Source organism: Carlito syrichta, unplaced genomic scaffold (genome assembly GCF_000164805.1).
Source record: "Carlito syrichta isolate Samal-C Ts95f unplaced genomic scaffold, Tarsius_syrichta-2.0.1 Scaffold307930, whole genome shotgun sequence".
Classification (NCBI taxonomy): domain Eukaryota; kingdom Metazoa; phylum Chordata; class Mammalia; order Primates; family Tarsiidae; genus Carlito; species Carlito syrichta.
Window position 1 is genome coordinate 1299473 of NW_007252026.1, and position 14617 is coordinate 1314089.

Here is a 14617-nt window from a genome sequence, read left to right on the forward strand (position 1 = left end):
TACATTAAGCCTATACAGAAATGTATACCCAAATGTCTGCTTAAATCTCTCCTTGATTATCTAAGATATAAGCACCTCAGACTAAATACTTCTAAACAGAATTACTAATACTATCATATCATTGTCTTTCTTGCTCAGCTCTCAGAACAGTGTTTGGCCCAAAGACGAATCTCACGGAATAGCCATTGAGCAAAAGAATAAGTGGAGAAAACACTGTATTAAAAAGATTATTTTTAAAAAAAATCATGTAATGTATTTTTAAAAACTTTGCACAATTATGTTTAACACTAGGTTATGCATAGACACTGAAGTGGTAGGAACACAGCTCACACCTGTAATCCCAGTACTTTGGAAGGCTAAGGTGAGAGGATCGCCAGGAGTCCGAGACCAGTCTGAGCAACATAGCAAGACCTCATCTCTACAAAAAAAATAAAAAATTAGCGGGGCGTGCCTATAGTCCCAGCTACTCAGGAGGCTGAGGCGGGGGCACCTGAGCCCAGGATCAAGGCTGCAGTGCGGGTGATCATACCACCGCACTCCAGCCTGGATGACAGAGACTCCCCCAACTCAAAAAAATAAAGTTTAAAAAATGGTTTTAAAAAAACCCTTCAAAATATTAACATTGATTGCGCATGCATTTAAAATATTTTTATTTAAAACTCCTTTTCTATTTCTCAGTTGAATTTGGAGAGCAGTGCTAAGAATATCAGAATTTGGAGTCTGAGTGAAGACTGCCATTTACCAGTGGAGTCAGAGGGGCTTTGACACCTTTCTATTTATTGAACGTCCCCAAAGAGATTTACTGTGAAATTATGGGTGAAAACGGCTCTGCAAGGTGCAGGGTACACAGTGAGGGACAGTAATGTCATTCGATGATTATGACAGTCATGTTTTCTTGTATAACTAAAACACACACCCCCCCTGCTAGCCTCGACAGAGAGAAACCGTAGCCCCATACCTAGAGAAGGCACGCATGCTCCGTCCGCTCTTCCGCCCACGTGACCCGCCAGGCTCCGCCTCCTCCCCAACATGGCTGCGCCCAGGGCCTGCGGCCGCACGTGAGCAAGTCCGGGCACCTGGGAATCAGGGAGTACGATTTTGTGAGCCACGTTCCTCTCTCTTCTGCCGATTGCGACCCTTTGATCCCCCCCGGGGCCCTCGCGGGCCGCTGCCCCTCGGCAGCCATGAAGACAAAGCCCGTTTCCCACAAGACCGAAAACACCTACCGGGTGAGCGCGGGAGCTTGGGGCCGGACTCCGGGCCTGAGACAGGCTCCGCGGGGCGCAGGGGCGCAGGGCTCGCGCGGGCGCGTGTCGTGAACGTGGGATGCCGAAGGAAAGACGTCTGGGCAGCAGGTTTTGTCTGTGTTACGGGGTCTGGGCCCAGCAGGGAATTCCTTTCAGTCCGGAATTAAATTCTCTACCCTAGGAGATTGATTAGGGCGGGTTCTCTCGGCTTTTTCATGTTTAGAGACCGCACTAGGGGGATGGGCTGGCGGGAGTATTTCCAGCTAATGGCCATCAGGGCGCTTTCAGGGTTTGCCCCTGGATAGTTTGTTACCACTTCTTCGTTACGGTACAACCAGGGGTATGTTTATGTTTAAATACACTTGTGTTGAAGTCGACTTAGCTACATCCCTGTGCTTGTGGGTGGATATGAAAACTAACAGATCTAGCGAGACCGATCGCCAGCGTTCACCCAGAGTCACCAGTCTGGCGTGGAATTTTTGTTTGAAACGACCTAGCTGAAATAAGTTATGCATACATATTATTATAAGTATTCGTTGTCTTTGAATGGTAGCACAGTACATTTGTTCACGGCCATATGTTTTTCAGTTTGTTTTTACGGTTATCCTTTGTGATTCATCATATCCTATTATGGGTAGGAAACATTTTATCATGCCTAAAATTACAAGCAAGGCATTATTTGTAATGTAGCACCTCGGAGGTTTATTGGCGCTTTAAACTTTCTACTTTCACAAGAAAATTGCCCGCGTGTAATTATTATACGGCATTCAGTAGATATTCGAGAGCTGATGAGTATCAAATGATGATGTATCCTAAATATGATCTCCCTTCCAGTTTCTTACATTTGCTGAACGACTGGGGAATGTGAATATCGATATTATTCACCGGATCGATAGAATTGCAAGCTATGATGAGGTAAGAGAATGTGACATTGGCTCATCTTCAAGTATTCATAGTCTGTGTTTTTCTCTGCTTAGTAGAAGCAGATTGTTTTTCAAGCTATTCCTTTATGAATGTGAAATGCATTAGACTTGTGCTGTCTCATACAGGAGCCGCACATGGCAAATTAATTTTAAAGTAAATTAAAAATTAAAGTACTCAAAAGCCATATGTGACCAGTCGCTACCATATTGGACAAATGCAGATATAGAACATTTCCATCACTGCAGAAAGTTCTGTTGGGTGATGCTATGTTAGACAACTGACTTGACTTGATACTCAGCTGGCTTTTATGATTCCAGGCTTCCCCCTTTCCCATATGCATTCCAAGCACTGCTGCAGACACACATGCCCGGAGTTATAATTTTTAAGTGATTTTGAGCAAGTCACTTTCCTGGGGAATAGGTTCTTCCTTTACAAAAACAAAGAGGCTAGACTACCTAATTCTTTTTCAGTTCTAACCATGCTCTGACTCTGTCTCTCCTCTATGCAGAAATATTTTTCTTTTGCTGCATCAAGTCCTTATTCCTCTGCTAGCCTCTCAAGTTTCTATATAATAGTGATCCCCAATGTTTTTGGCATCAGGGACTGGTTTCATGAAAGACAGTTTTTTCAGTGGGGGGTGTGGGGTTTGGGGTGATTCAGGTACATTACATTTATTGTGTACTTTATTTCTATTATTTGTTACATTGTATTATATAATGAAATTATTATTGTCATGAAATTATTATTTTGATACAAGTCTGCAAGCAATTAATTTATTATGGTCTCTGTGCAGTCACACCTCACTGCTAATGTTAATCTGTATTTGCAGCCTCTTCCCAGTGCTTGTGTCTCTACCTCATCTCATCTCCAACTCAGATCATCAGGCATTAGATTGTCATAAGGAGCACACAACCTACATCCCACGCATGTGCAGTTCACAATAGAGTTCACGTTCCTATGAGAATCTAATACATCTGCTGATCTGACAGAAGGTGGAGCTCAGGCGGTAATGTGAGAGATGGGGAGCCACTGTAAATTCAGATGAAGCTTTCCTTGCTCGCTTGCTACTCACCTCCTTACTGTGCAGCCCCGTTGTTCCTAACAGGCCACAGCCCGGTACTGGGCATGGGGGACTTGGGGACTGGGAACCCCTGCTGTATCACATACCTTTAACTTGAGGATTCACTTAGTTTGTTTTTTTTTTTTTTTTGAGTTGGAGTCTCACTCGGTCACCCAGACTGGAGTGCAGTGGCCGCTCCCGGCCACCGCAGCCTTGACCTGCTGGGCTCCGGCGATCCTTCCGCCTCAGCCTTCCCAGTAGGCAGAATTACAGGCATGCGCTACCACGCCCAGATGATTTTTTGATTTATTGTAGAGATGAGGTCTCGCTGCCCAGGCGGGTCAACCTCAGTTTTTACAGTCTTGCTGTAGTCAAACTTCACGTACTGTCTTTGAATACATTGTCTCCACCATGTAAGTGCAGTATGTTAAATGATGTTATCTAAGTAAGCACATAATGCTTTGGGAACTCATAGTAAAGGGAGCCTAACCCAAATTCTTTGGGGATATAGGGTGGGGTGTCAAAAAACGTGATCTAAGGCGAGGTGCAGTGGCTCACACCTGTAATCCCAGCACTTTGTGAGGCCAAGGCAAGCAGACTGCTTGAGCCCAGGAGTTCAAGACCAGCTTAGGCAACATAGCAAGACCTTGTCGCTACAAAAAATAAAAAATTAGCCTGGCATGGTGGCGTGTGCCTGTAATCCCAACTTTTTGGGAGGTTGGGAGGATTGCCTTGGACCTAGGAGTTTGTGACTGTGGTGAGCCATGATCATGCCACTGCGCTGCAGCCTGGATAACGGAATGAGACCGCACCTCAAGTAATAATAATCATACATTTTTAAAAAGATGTTCTAGACAAGGTGATACTTGAATTGAGTCTTGTTTATATAGGTTTTAGCATGGCAAAGAGGACAGCCAAGGATGTTCTAGGCTTAGGGAGAAGCCTACAGAAAGAAACAGAGGCTGGAGAATGCATGTCATATTCAGGAAACTGCAAAGCAGTTTAGTGTGGTTATAGGTGTGTATAGGGTATGTGTGTTGATGGTGACTGGGATGGGGGAAGCAGGCTGCTGGTGACATAAAGCTGGAGAGATAGGCAGGGATTATAACGGGCTTCAGATATCAAGCTAAGTCTGAATTTCATCCTGAAGCTATGAGTGTTCAGGACTGTAAATGGGAGTGAGTGACATGATCAGGTTTAAGTTTTCAGTCTCTTTGACTTTGGTGTGGAGGAAGGAGCAGAACTGGAGTCAGGGCAACCAGCTGTGAGGATTGGGCATCATCTAAGAAATGGTTATGGTAGTGGCAGTCAAGATAGAGAGAAGGCAAGGATTCCAGAGATATTAAGGAAGTGGAAGGGACAGGTCTCGTGACCTAGTGAGTATGCAGGGAGGAAGAAAATGGGGTTAATAATTTTGGTTCCAACAATTGTGTGGTTAAGGATGTTACTCATCAAGATTTTAAGAAGAGGAGCAGGAGGTTGTGGAGGGATGATAATTAGCTCCCATTCGGGGCTTGTTAAGATATCTATGGCCATCCAAATGATAGTGTCCAAAAGACATTTGTGTATATGGATCTGCAATATAGGTGACTTTGGGGTGGAATTACGGATTTGACATTCAGCATACAGTTTATAGTTTAAACTATAGGAGAGGTTGAAAATACCAAGAGGTAGAGAGTTAAATTAGTAGAGAGGAGAGCCTGGGATAGGGGCTTGGGCTAGGTGGTCCAGAATGGCTTCAGTTGCCTGTCTGGCAGTTGGCTGGGGCTTGTTGATCTTGGTTCTTTCTGTGGCTTCTTATTTTCCAATAAGCCAAGTGAGGTTTTATTCATGATGGCAGGGGCTTTCCAAGGGAGTGGAACAGGAGCTGCCAATGCCTCAGGAGCTCTTGCTTTGGACATTGCAGGGTCACTTCCATTGCATGTTAGTAGTTAAAGCAAGTCACCAGGCCAGGCCAGATTCAAGGGGTGAGGAGGCAGACTCTGTCTCTTGGTTAGAGGAACTGCAGAGTTATACCGCAAAAGTGCAGGGACACCGTGCCACAAATTGCTACTGTGTGCTGCTTATTGTGTAGGCTAGAAATGCCTCCTGCATTTAGGTGGTAAACTTATGTATATTTCCCTTCTGCTTTAAGGGACACAAAAACAGTTTTGTGGGATTCTTTGTCTTCTTTTTAAAGATTTTCAAAGTACAATTTAAAAATTTTTTTTGAGGTTGTAGAAGATTTGGCATGCTGTTTATATGTATTCTCTCTCTCTCTCTCTGTGTGTGTATACATACACACATTTATATATACACATGTACATATATGGAAATAATTATTGGTTTTACCTTTCAGAGTACAAAGTAATATATACCATGTTAACAAACTAAACAACATGGTGGTGAACTTAGAAAAAGCATATCATCTCTCTCCTTCCACCCTTTATTCCCAAGGAAACCAACACTGACAGTTTAGTGGAGCCTTCCATACTTTTCTCTCATGCTCATATGTGTAAACATTTATAGAGGTTTTATTGTTTATTTTTGTAAGGCAACATTGAATACTGTCATATACCTCACTGTGTAAAAGGCAACATTGAATGCTGCCATACACCTCACTGTGTAAAAGGCAACATTGAATGCTGCCATAGACCTCACTGTGTAACTTGCTTTTATCATTTTGAAGACATGTTGTCCACATCCCGTTTTTAATCAACATACCTGTTTTTAATTTTAATAGACATGCCAGATGACTTCTCCATCAGGTTGTAGCAATTTATATTTCCAAAAGCAGAGTGAAGGAACTATAAAGAGCCAACACATTTTTCTGTGCCTTAAATTGTAAAATACACAGAAAAAGTGTTTTGCTTAGTGTGACTATTACATATAGGTTTCAGAGAATTATTTGCTGCAACCAAATTGACAGAACTCTATAAATCATTTATTGATATTATACCCCTGACTGCTTTTTTAAAGTGAGTTAGATAATGCCCCTTTATACAAAAGCTAAATGGAGTTTTAAAACTCTTTACTGTTATTGCCTTGAGCTATTAATATGTCATTATTCTATTTACTTTGATCATAGTTTTCTCGAATCGTCTGATTAATGGACTGCTTTAATCTTGACAGGAGGTTGAAACCTACTTTTTTGAGGGTCTGCTGAAATGGAGAGAATTGAATCTCACGGAACACTTTGGTATTTTCTACTTTATTTCTATTTTATTCACCCATAATTTACACATTATATGTTCCATATAACTGAAAAGTGATGTGATGGAAAAGAAAAACATACTCTTTTTTTTTTTCCACTCAGGGAAATTTTACAAAGAAGTCATTGACAAATGCCAATCATTCAATCAGTTGGTCTACCATCAAAACAAGATAGTTTTGAGTTTGAAGACGCACCTGCAAATTAAGAATAGTTTTGCCTATCAGCCTCTTTTGGAGTAAGTAGCATCTTGACAGAAAGGTTGACTATACTTGCCTGAATTTTAAGAAAGATCATGTTTCATAGCTACATGTGCCTTAGATCAGGTGTTTGTAATCTAGAAAACAAGGAGTTTACCTTTTCTATTACCGTAGAGCAGAATTTTAGGGGTACAGTTTGCATTTGTTATACGCTCCTAATAGAACCTCGTTTTTCATTTATACTATAGGAATGATTGGCCATAATATATGGTGGAATACCCCTTCGTGCCTGATTTCTTTGCTGAACTCTTAAGATTTAAGTAATTTGATGTCTCTTGAGACTTGATTTAGAAGTATTTTGATTTAATTAATCCTGTGATCATAGGCCATCTATGATCATCAAGTCGATTTGCAGTCTTTGTTTAAATCCACATAATCAGTTGCTTCTTTTTTTTAATCCAGTTTGGTTGTACAGTTGGCACGAGATCTGCAGACAGATTTCTATCCACACTTTCCAGATTTTTTTGTGACCATCACATCAATCCTGGAGACTCAGGACACAGAGTTGTTAGAATGGGCTTTTACCTCGTTGTCATACCTTTACAAGTACCTATGGAGACTGATGGTGAAGGACATGTCCAGTATATACAGGTGACCCTTTTCTCACTCTCATGTGATTTTTAACTGCCTTTCTCTTTTTTCCCTGGTTTCTCTCTGACTCCAAACTATCTTTCCAGCTCAGTGCCTAATTATTGCCTTACACAACGGTGATTCTCCAACTGAAGGAGTCCACAGGCTATTCTGCCAGTCTGCACTGACCTGACCTCTCACCTCCAGCTGTTGAAATTATACCCACCCATCAAAACCTAGCCTGGGTTCCATAACCTCCACAGATATTCCCAGGCACCTTAGCCAGAAATGAAAACTTTGTACTCTCTACCCCTTTTGGCATTTTTAAACCACTTATGTTAGGTAACTTTTACTGTAATTGCTTGTTTATAATGTTATGCTGTGCTCTACCAACCTGTGAACTCTTTAAGAACTCTGTCTTAAACCTGGCATTTCTCCAGCCACTACTATAGTCACCAAAAGAGAGGAACTGTAGGTGGGGAAAGAGAATGAATTTCATAGTAGCTTTTTGTTTACACTTTTTTTTTTGAGTTGGAGTCTCACTCTGTTGCCCAGGCTGGAGTGCAGTGGCACACTCACAGCCACCTCAGCATTGACCGGCTGGGCTCCGGCGATCCTTCCACCTCAGCCTTCCAAATAGCTGGAACTACATGTGCATGCTACCACACCTGACTAATTTTTGATTTACTGTAGAGACGGGGGCCCGCCAAGTTGCCCGGGCTGGTCTCGAATCCATAGGCTCAGGCAGTCCACTCGCCTCGGCCTCCCAAAGTGCTGGGATTACAGACTGAGCCACTGAGCCCGGCCAGCTTTTTGTTTAAAGTAAGGGCAAGATTATCTGACTTAGTCTGGGCTTTGATGGAATTTTCCACTTCATCTGGAGATGGATTGTTTCCACACACTGTAAAAAATACGATAAAAAGTTGGCCATTTTCTCCCCAGTAGAAGGAATGGGTGCAGGATGGGACAATAGGCTGCCTTTTTGTGCCACTCCTTTCGCTCTGCCCACCCTTCTTTTTTTTTTTTTTTGAGTTAGAGTCTCACTCTGTCGCCCAGACTGGAGTGCAGCCACCCTTCTTTTTTAGGAACTTTGAATAAGGAATGATAAAGGAATGTTTTCCAGCTTTTACTAGTTCTCTGTGAAGCTTTTGGTAAAATGTGTTAGAGACCAAGATTATTTTATTAAACAACCAGTAAGGTCCTTGGGAAATATAGTTTATTTAGTTTTAAGACTTCAACTGTCGTAAAAGCTGCCACTTTGATATCTCCTAAGTTAGACTCTTCTGTTATAAATATATTTGCTTTCAGTATGACCTCTTTAACAGCCTGGATATTTTCACTTGAGTATTATGGAAACCAAACTCAGCATATTCCTACTCAAACCAACTCTGAAATTCCCATTTATTCATGTTCAGGACCTGCCATATGCCAGGTCCTGCTTTTTGCCCATTTTCTATCAGTGATACCAACATTCTTCCCGTCACTAAGTCTCGGTGCCTGCGAGGTGACTTTGACCCAGTTGTCTGCAAGGACTCCAAGTCCTCTTGATTCTGTCAGTCACACACTTGCTAAGTTATTTATTGAACACTGTCTGTATGAAGGCACCTGAGATACAATCACAAATTAAAACATGAAATCCCTCTTTTCCCAAAGCTTACATTTTAGCAAGGGGAGAACATCTTAGGCACATGCCAGCATGTTCAGGGAATAGTAAGTAGCTCAGGGGGCAGAACAGCCTGTGTCAGGATGAGTGGGTGGTGCTAGAGAAGAAGCAGTGAGAGAGCCAGATCAGCAGGGGCCCTGAAGTCACCCATTGTAAGGGCTTTGGCTTCCTTGCAGAGACTCCTGAAATGGTTCTTGGGTCCATCCTCTGCCAGTTCCTCTCCTACCATTCTCTCTCATGCCCATGGTTAACCCAAACTTGTATGATTTGAGCAGCTTTCTAGTTGAATTGTCAAACCTCTTCTTTCTTCCTTTGTTTTATCCTGTATATTGCTGTCAAATTAACTGTCTGGAATAGTCATTTCTCATTCAGCCAATATTTCTTAGTACCTGCTATGAGCAAGGAGCTGTTATGTACTAGGTTAGGGCAAAAACAGGAGAGGGAGAGAGAGTTCATGTGCTTCTGTTACTAGGATGACCAATTTAAACAGTGTGATTATACCAGTAATTGTTTAGTTATAGTTGCATGGCTGGATGCCCTGAGCAGATTGCTTATACTTTCTGTCTCACTTTCATTACCTGTAGAATGGGAATAAAAATAATAGAATCCATCCCATAGAGTTTTTGCGCTAATTAAGTGAAGTAATACAGAGTAAGTGCCTGTACAGATGGAAGCTGGAACCCAGATTGTTCTGCTTGGTGTTCAGAGCTACCTGTGCACCTGGGCAGTTTATCCTCAGTGATATTATCCTTCCTCTTAGATATTCTAGCCTTTGTTCTCTCTTGACCATGATCATTTTTGTCTACCTCATCTGTGCACTCGCTTTTTTCCTGATTACATGCACTCTAATTCCCACCTGAATTCCTGTCACTCAGAGCTCTCCACGAGCTTCAGCTCTCCATGGAGTCTTGTCTATTGGACCAGCACCCCTGGTCGTAGGACCTGTCTATATTCTTGGTAATTGACTGAGATTTTAAACTTGTTTTTACCTACTGTGCATTCCTTGCATACCTAGCACAGTGTTGGACATATGTTTGACATGTAGTGCATCTTTGTTAATCAATTTATTAGCTATTAACATGCTAATGATTTATCAAATCATGTATTATGGTTTAATTATGATTTATTAAACATGGCTTTTTTTTCTCATGTGTAGCATGTACAGTACACTCCTGGCTCATAAAAAACTACATATAAGAAATTTTGCTGCTGAAAGTTTTACTTTTTTGATGAGAAAGGTTAGTCTGATGTTTTATATATTTATTGCTAGTTAATCATCAAGAATCTGATGAATAGAAGCAGATTTTTAAACCTGTGATTATTAGGGACTAATGTAAAAAAATGTATATATATGTTTTGAGTTTATTTCACAATAAGGTTAAGGCTTTGCTCACTAATTAATGTAATATAATTTGTGTCACTATTTTATTGTTATTTAGGTTTTTGGTGTCTTTCAGTGTGTATGGGTGTATATATATTAAAAGTGCCCTCTAATTTAAGTTAGTAAATCCATGAACAGTGAGATTAACAGGACTTCTTGTAATGTCCTAGAAGGAACTGGTAGCATAGAGGCATTTGTGTTTGCCTAAAATATCTATAGTGAAATTTAGAGGGTTTTTGTAATAAAACAAAGGCATTGATGTAATCTTTTATGCTCATAAAATGCAAATATATGATTTACTTTAAAAGATAGAATGTTGCTTTATATAGTTTTTTGTAGTACATATCTTCCTGTCATACCAGTGAATTTGTGTCTGTTGTGTGGCATTCCTAGTGAGAGTGCACTATTAAGAGTAGCTTGAGATCATGATAAATGTCTGTTCCTTTCACAGTTTTTTCCTAAGTATATTTAAATGTGAATCTGTAGAATAGCAAATAAGATTTCTTCATTTAGGTCTATTTATGTTTGTGAATATAATTTTCCATTTACGCTTTATATTTTAGGTCTCCGATAAAAATGCACTTTTCAATTTAATGTTTCTTGATCTTGGTGAACATCCAGAAAAGGTAGAAGGAGTTGGACAGTTGCTCTTTGAAATGTGCAAAGGAGTTAGAAATATGTTTCACTCCTGTACAGGCCAGGTGCGTAATGGGGAGGGTATTTAGAGTCTATGTGGAAGGGTTAAACAGAAAGTAGAAACAAATGAGGCTAATGATGAAAGAGGACAGCTGAGAATAGCCCTAGATGAGGAGTGTGAGGTGTCCAGTAGCAGTACTTACCCAGTGTAGGCCTTGGACAACTAGGTAGTTTTTCTTATAAAATCTTTGCTTTCTTCTTCATCTTGGATCTTGAGGGTAACATAAATTGATTGAAGGGCAATGGTAGGTGAGGAGGGTACAGTTGTATGATAAAATTCTCCATCCTCGTTCAGAAATTTTTGGGACACAGTTAACCATCAAAGTTGCCGTGTCCTTGACTATTCAGACCAGATGTTTAAGGTAGCTAATATAATCAGAGTGGCAAATCCCAGAGTAGTACTTAAAGCTAAGGATTTATATGTAATTTCATTCCTACAGGCAATGAAGCTAATTTTGCAAAAGCTGGGACCAGTCACTGAAACAGAGACTCAACTACCATGGATTTTAGTTGGAGAAACACTAAAACACATGGTCAGATCCACTGTATCCTACGTCTACAAGGAACATTTTGGTACATTTTTTGAATGTTTGCAGGTGAGTTTTGATCTTTAAGGGCGGGTGTGTAACAGAGTCCAAGATTTATTGTTATTGCTCTTAGTTTTGCAGAGTTGCCCTGCAGATTGTACTTTATATTGCTTTCTTCATGCTTCTCCCTGCACATTAAGAGGTTCCTCCCTCCCCCTGTACTGTTTTCATGTGCTGGGACATTGTGAGATGCAGGAGAGCACAGATGTTTAGAGAGGCTCTGGCGCTGGGCTGCCTGCTTGAGTTTTGGTTCTGGGAAAAGCTATTTGAAGTCTCTCGTTCTTTGTCTCTCCAGCTAATAAATGGGGGTATTAATATTCCCTACCTCATGGTTGCTGTGAGGCTGGGGAGTGAAAACCTGTAAAGATCTTAGTCACTCTTACTGACTGACTCCTGGCAAATGCAACTTTTTCTTCCAAAACAAAAGAATGTGAAAAGTTGAACCGTGTCACACAATGTTTTCATTCTTGGATTAAAATGATGAGTTTGATATTTTATAGTTATTCTCCCTGTTAAATTCTTTGTTTGCAGGAATCACTCCTGGATCTACATACAAAAGTAACAAAAACTAACTGTTGTAAAAGTTCTGAACAGATTAAAGAATTGTTGGAAGCGTATCTGATACTTGTGAAATACGGAAATGGATCAAAGATAACGACGCCTGCCGATGTTTGCAATGTGAGCTCCCAAGTTAATATGCTTAAGAGCCTGTTTATAAAAGCTGATTGCCAAGGATACATCGTTTTTGTTTTTTTAAATTTTGCAGGTGTTGTCTCAAACATTACAAATAACCAGTCTCTCTACATCTTGCCGGAGGACACTCTTGGATGTAATCTCTGCCTTGATCCTGGGTGAAAACGTTTCCTTGCCGGAGACTCTCATCAAAGAAACCATAGAAAAAGTAATTTACTTCAACAAACATTAATTGGATAGCTAATAATACGTTTAAAATTGAGTAGACCTGCTGGGGAATACAAATGAAGCATGACAAAGGCTCTGCCCACATCTTGTTAAGGAGATGAGAATTGCATGCTGTGATGAAAAATAAGCAGAATATAGTGTGACAAAAGCTAATAAATCTACACAGCAAATATTCTGCAAACATAGGTAGCTTACTATGTGTTGGGTGTGAGCTAGGTATCCAGGTGAACACTATGATATCTACGGTTTTCCATTGTTTTGGGGGAACTGGAGCCTGGGAATTAGTAATAATCTAGTGAATGAATTGATTAGGTATATATTGAATTATAACTTAATCCTGCCTGGGATTGAGGAACAGAGGAAGCCCTTCCAGGGACTTGTATTTGGGCTAGCCCTTGAAGGTTAAATGCAGTAATAGTCTGCCTGTCAGAGGAGCAGTTAAAAACACTAAGAGAGGGAGCAGCAAAGACACGTGTTCACAGTGTTTGTAGTCTGGGCACACAGACACTTGAGGAAGTGTGGTGTGATCTCAACAAAGCTCTGCTTGGCTTTGAAAAGTTAAGGTGGGTTTTATCCTGCACGTGCTGGAGGACCCTGGGAAAATTCTAAGCTGGTGTGTGAGTTGATAGGATTTGCATTTTAGTGAGTTTGAAAGCTGGAATTGAGTTTGCAGGTGGGATTGGGAATAGATCAGTGAGGTTCTTCCTAGTTTGGTGGGCACAGTGGTGTGCCTTGGGGAAGATGGAAGCCCTCACGACTTGCCCTTGCTTTTTACATGGGTGGGTGAACGACCTCAAGCAAAGCCTGTACTCACTAGAGGTACAGCACCCTTTGCAGAAGGCTGAGTGTTTGGACAGCACTCTGGAGGAAGTGGGCCCCATTCCCTTCCACAGCTGCTCTTTTGGGGGAAATGGGGAAAGTGCTCTCTGCGTACTTAGGCTAATGTTTTTAAACTGTGCTCCACAGATATTTGAGAGCAGATTTGAAAGATGTTTAATTTGGGATTTTTCTGAAGTCATGTTTGCTATGAAGCAGTTTGAACAGGTAAGCAAGATACTAAATTTTGGCATGAAAAAGGATCTGTCCTGACAAAATAATCACAGTTGAAATTCAGTGATTTGGGGTTTTATGGAGGGGGGCAGTAAGTGTTTAATGTTTTAGTCGATCTGTGTTTTTTAAAGAAATTATATTCATACATACTTTACTTATGTTGCAGATTCTCATATATACCCCACAACTCTAAGTAAATAAATAAATAAATAAATGTTTAATTCTAGGATGTGGGTGAAACATTTTCTGAATGCTAAGACATTTTAAATAAAACCTGTTAGCCAACTTATTTTTTAAAATAATCCTTTAGGAAGTTACACAACTATGTGATAAGAGTGAAAAGCTAGTTTAAGGAACTTATGTGTGAATTTGAAGCATAGATGATAGTTTCTGAGGCTGGGTACGGTGGTTCAAGCCTATAATCTAGCACTTTGGGAGGCCGAGGCGAGAGGATTGCCTGAGCCTGCTGGTTTAAGACCAGCATGGGCAATATGGTGAGCCCTTCCTTGTCTCTACAATAACTCGTAAAATTAGCTGGGCATGATAGTACGTGCCTGTAGTTCTGACTACTTGGAAGGCTGAGATAGGAGGATCTCCTGAGCCCAGCAGGTTGAGGCTGTGGTGGCTGGGAGTGTGCCGCTGCACTCCAGCCTGGGCAACAGAGTGAGACTCCAACTCAACAAAGAGAAAATAGCTTCTGAAACAGTTTGCCTTTGAGGAAGGTTTCAAATTCGTTTCTTTTCTTTTTTTTTAACTTTTAAATTTTTTAATTTTAAAATTGTGGGGTACAATTCAGGGTTAGGGATACAGATATTCATTGTGCAGGTATCCTTGTTGATGAGGTGTGCTCCCCCTTCCCTAGGCAGATTTCCACTACTGTCAATCCCACCTCCCTGCCCTCTCCCTACTGTCAATCCTTTTCTTATAGTATTATGGTAGTTGTTCAAGGTCCTCAAATTCATTTCGTTGCTACAAAATAGATACCTGATGGAACAAGGTAGAAACTGTTCCCAGTCTTGAGTTTATTTTATCCCTTTCCCCTCACTGCATCAGACATCTGCACCTCCT

The 14617-nt window shown here is 40.9% G+C and overlaps 1 protein-coding gene across 1 annotated transcript in view; it reads left to right on the top strand.

The window, feature by feature from the left end:
* Nucleotides 1–1014: 1014 nt before the first annotated feature.
* UTP20 (UTP20, small subunit processome component) overlaps nt 1015–14617 on the top strand; it is a 98475-nt gene continuing 84872 nt past the window's right edge. The window contains exons 1-11 of the mRNA XM_008064698.1: nt 1015–1229; nt 2082–2162; nt 6343–6409; nt 6527–6659; nt 7084–7272; nt 10071–10152; nt 10859–10996; nt 11432–11587; nt 12110–12256; nt 12345–12479; nt 13466–13543. Coding sequence (XP_008062889.1) covers nt 1185–1229; nt 2082–2162; nt 6343–6409; nt 6527–6659; nt 7084–7272; nt 10071–10152; nt 10859–10996; nt 11432–11587; nt 12110–12256; nt 12345–12479; nt 13466–13543 — 1251 coding nt within the window. The 5' untranslated portion in view covers nt 1015–1184. The remainder of the gene's footprint in view (nt 1230–2081; nt 2163–6342; nt 6410–6526; nt 6660–7083; nt 7273–10070; nt 10153–10858; nt 10997–11431; nt 11588–12109; nt 12257–12344; nt 12480–13465; nt 13544–14617) is intronic.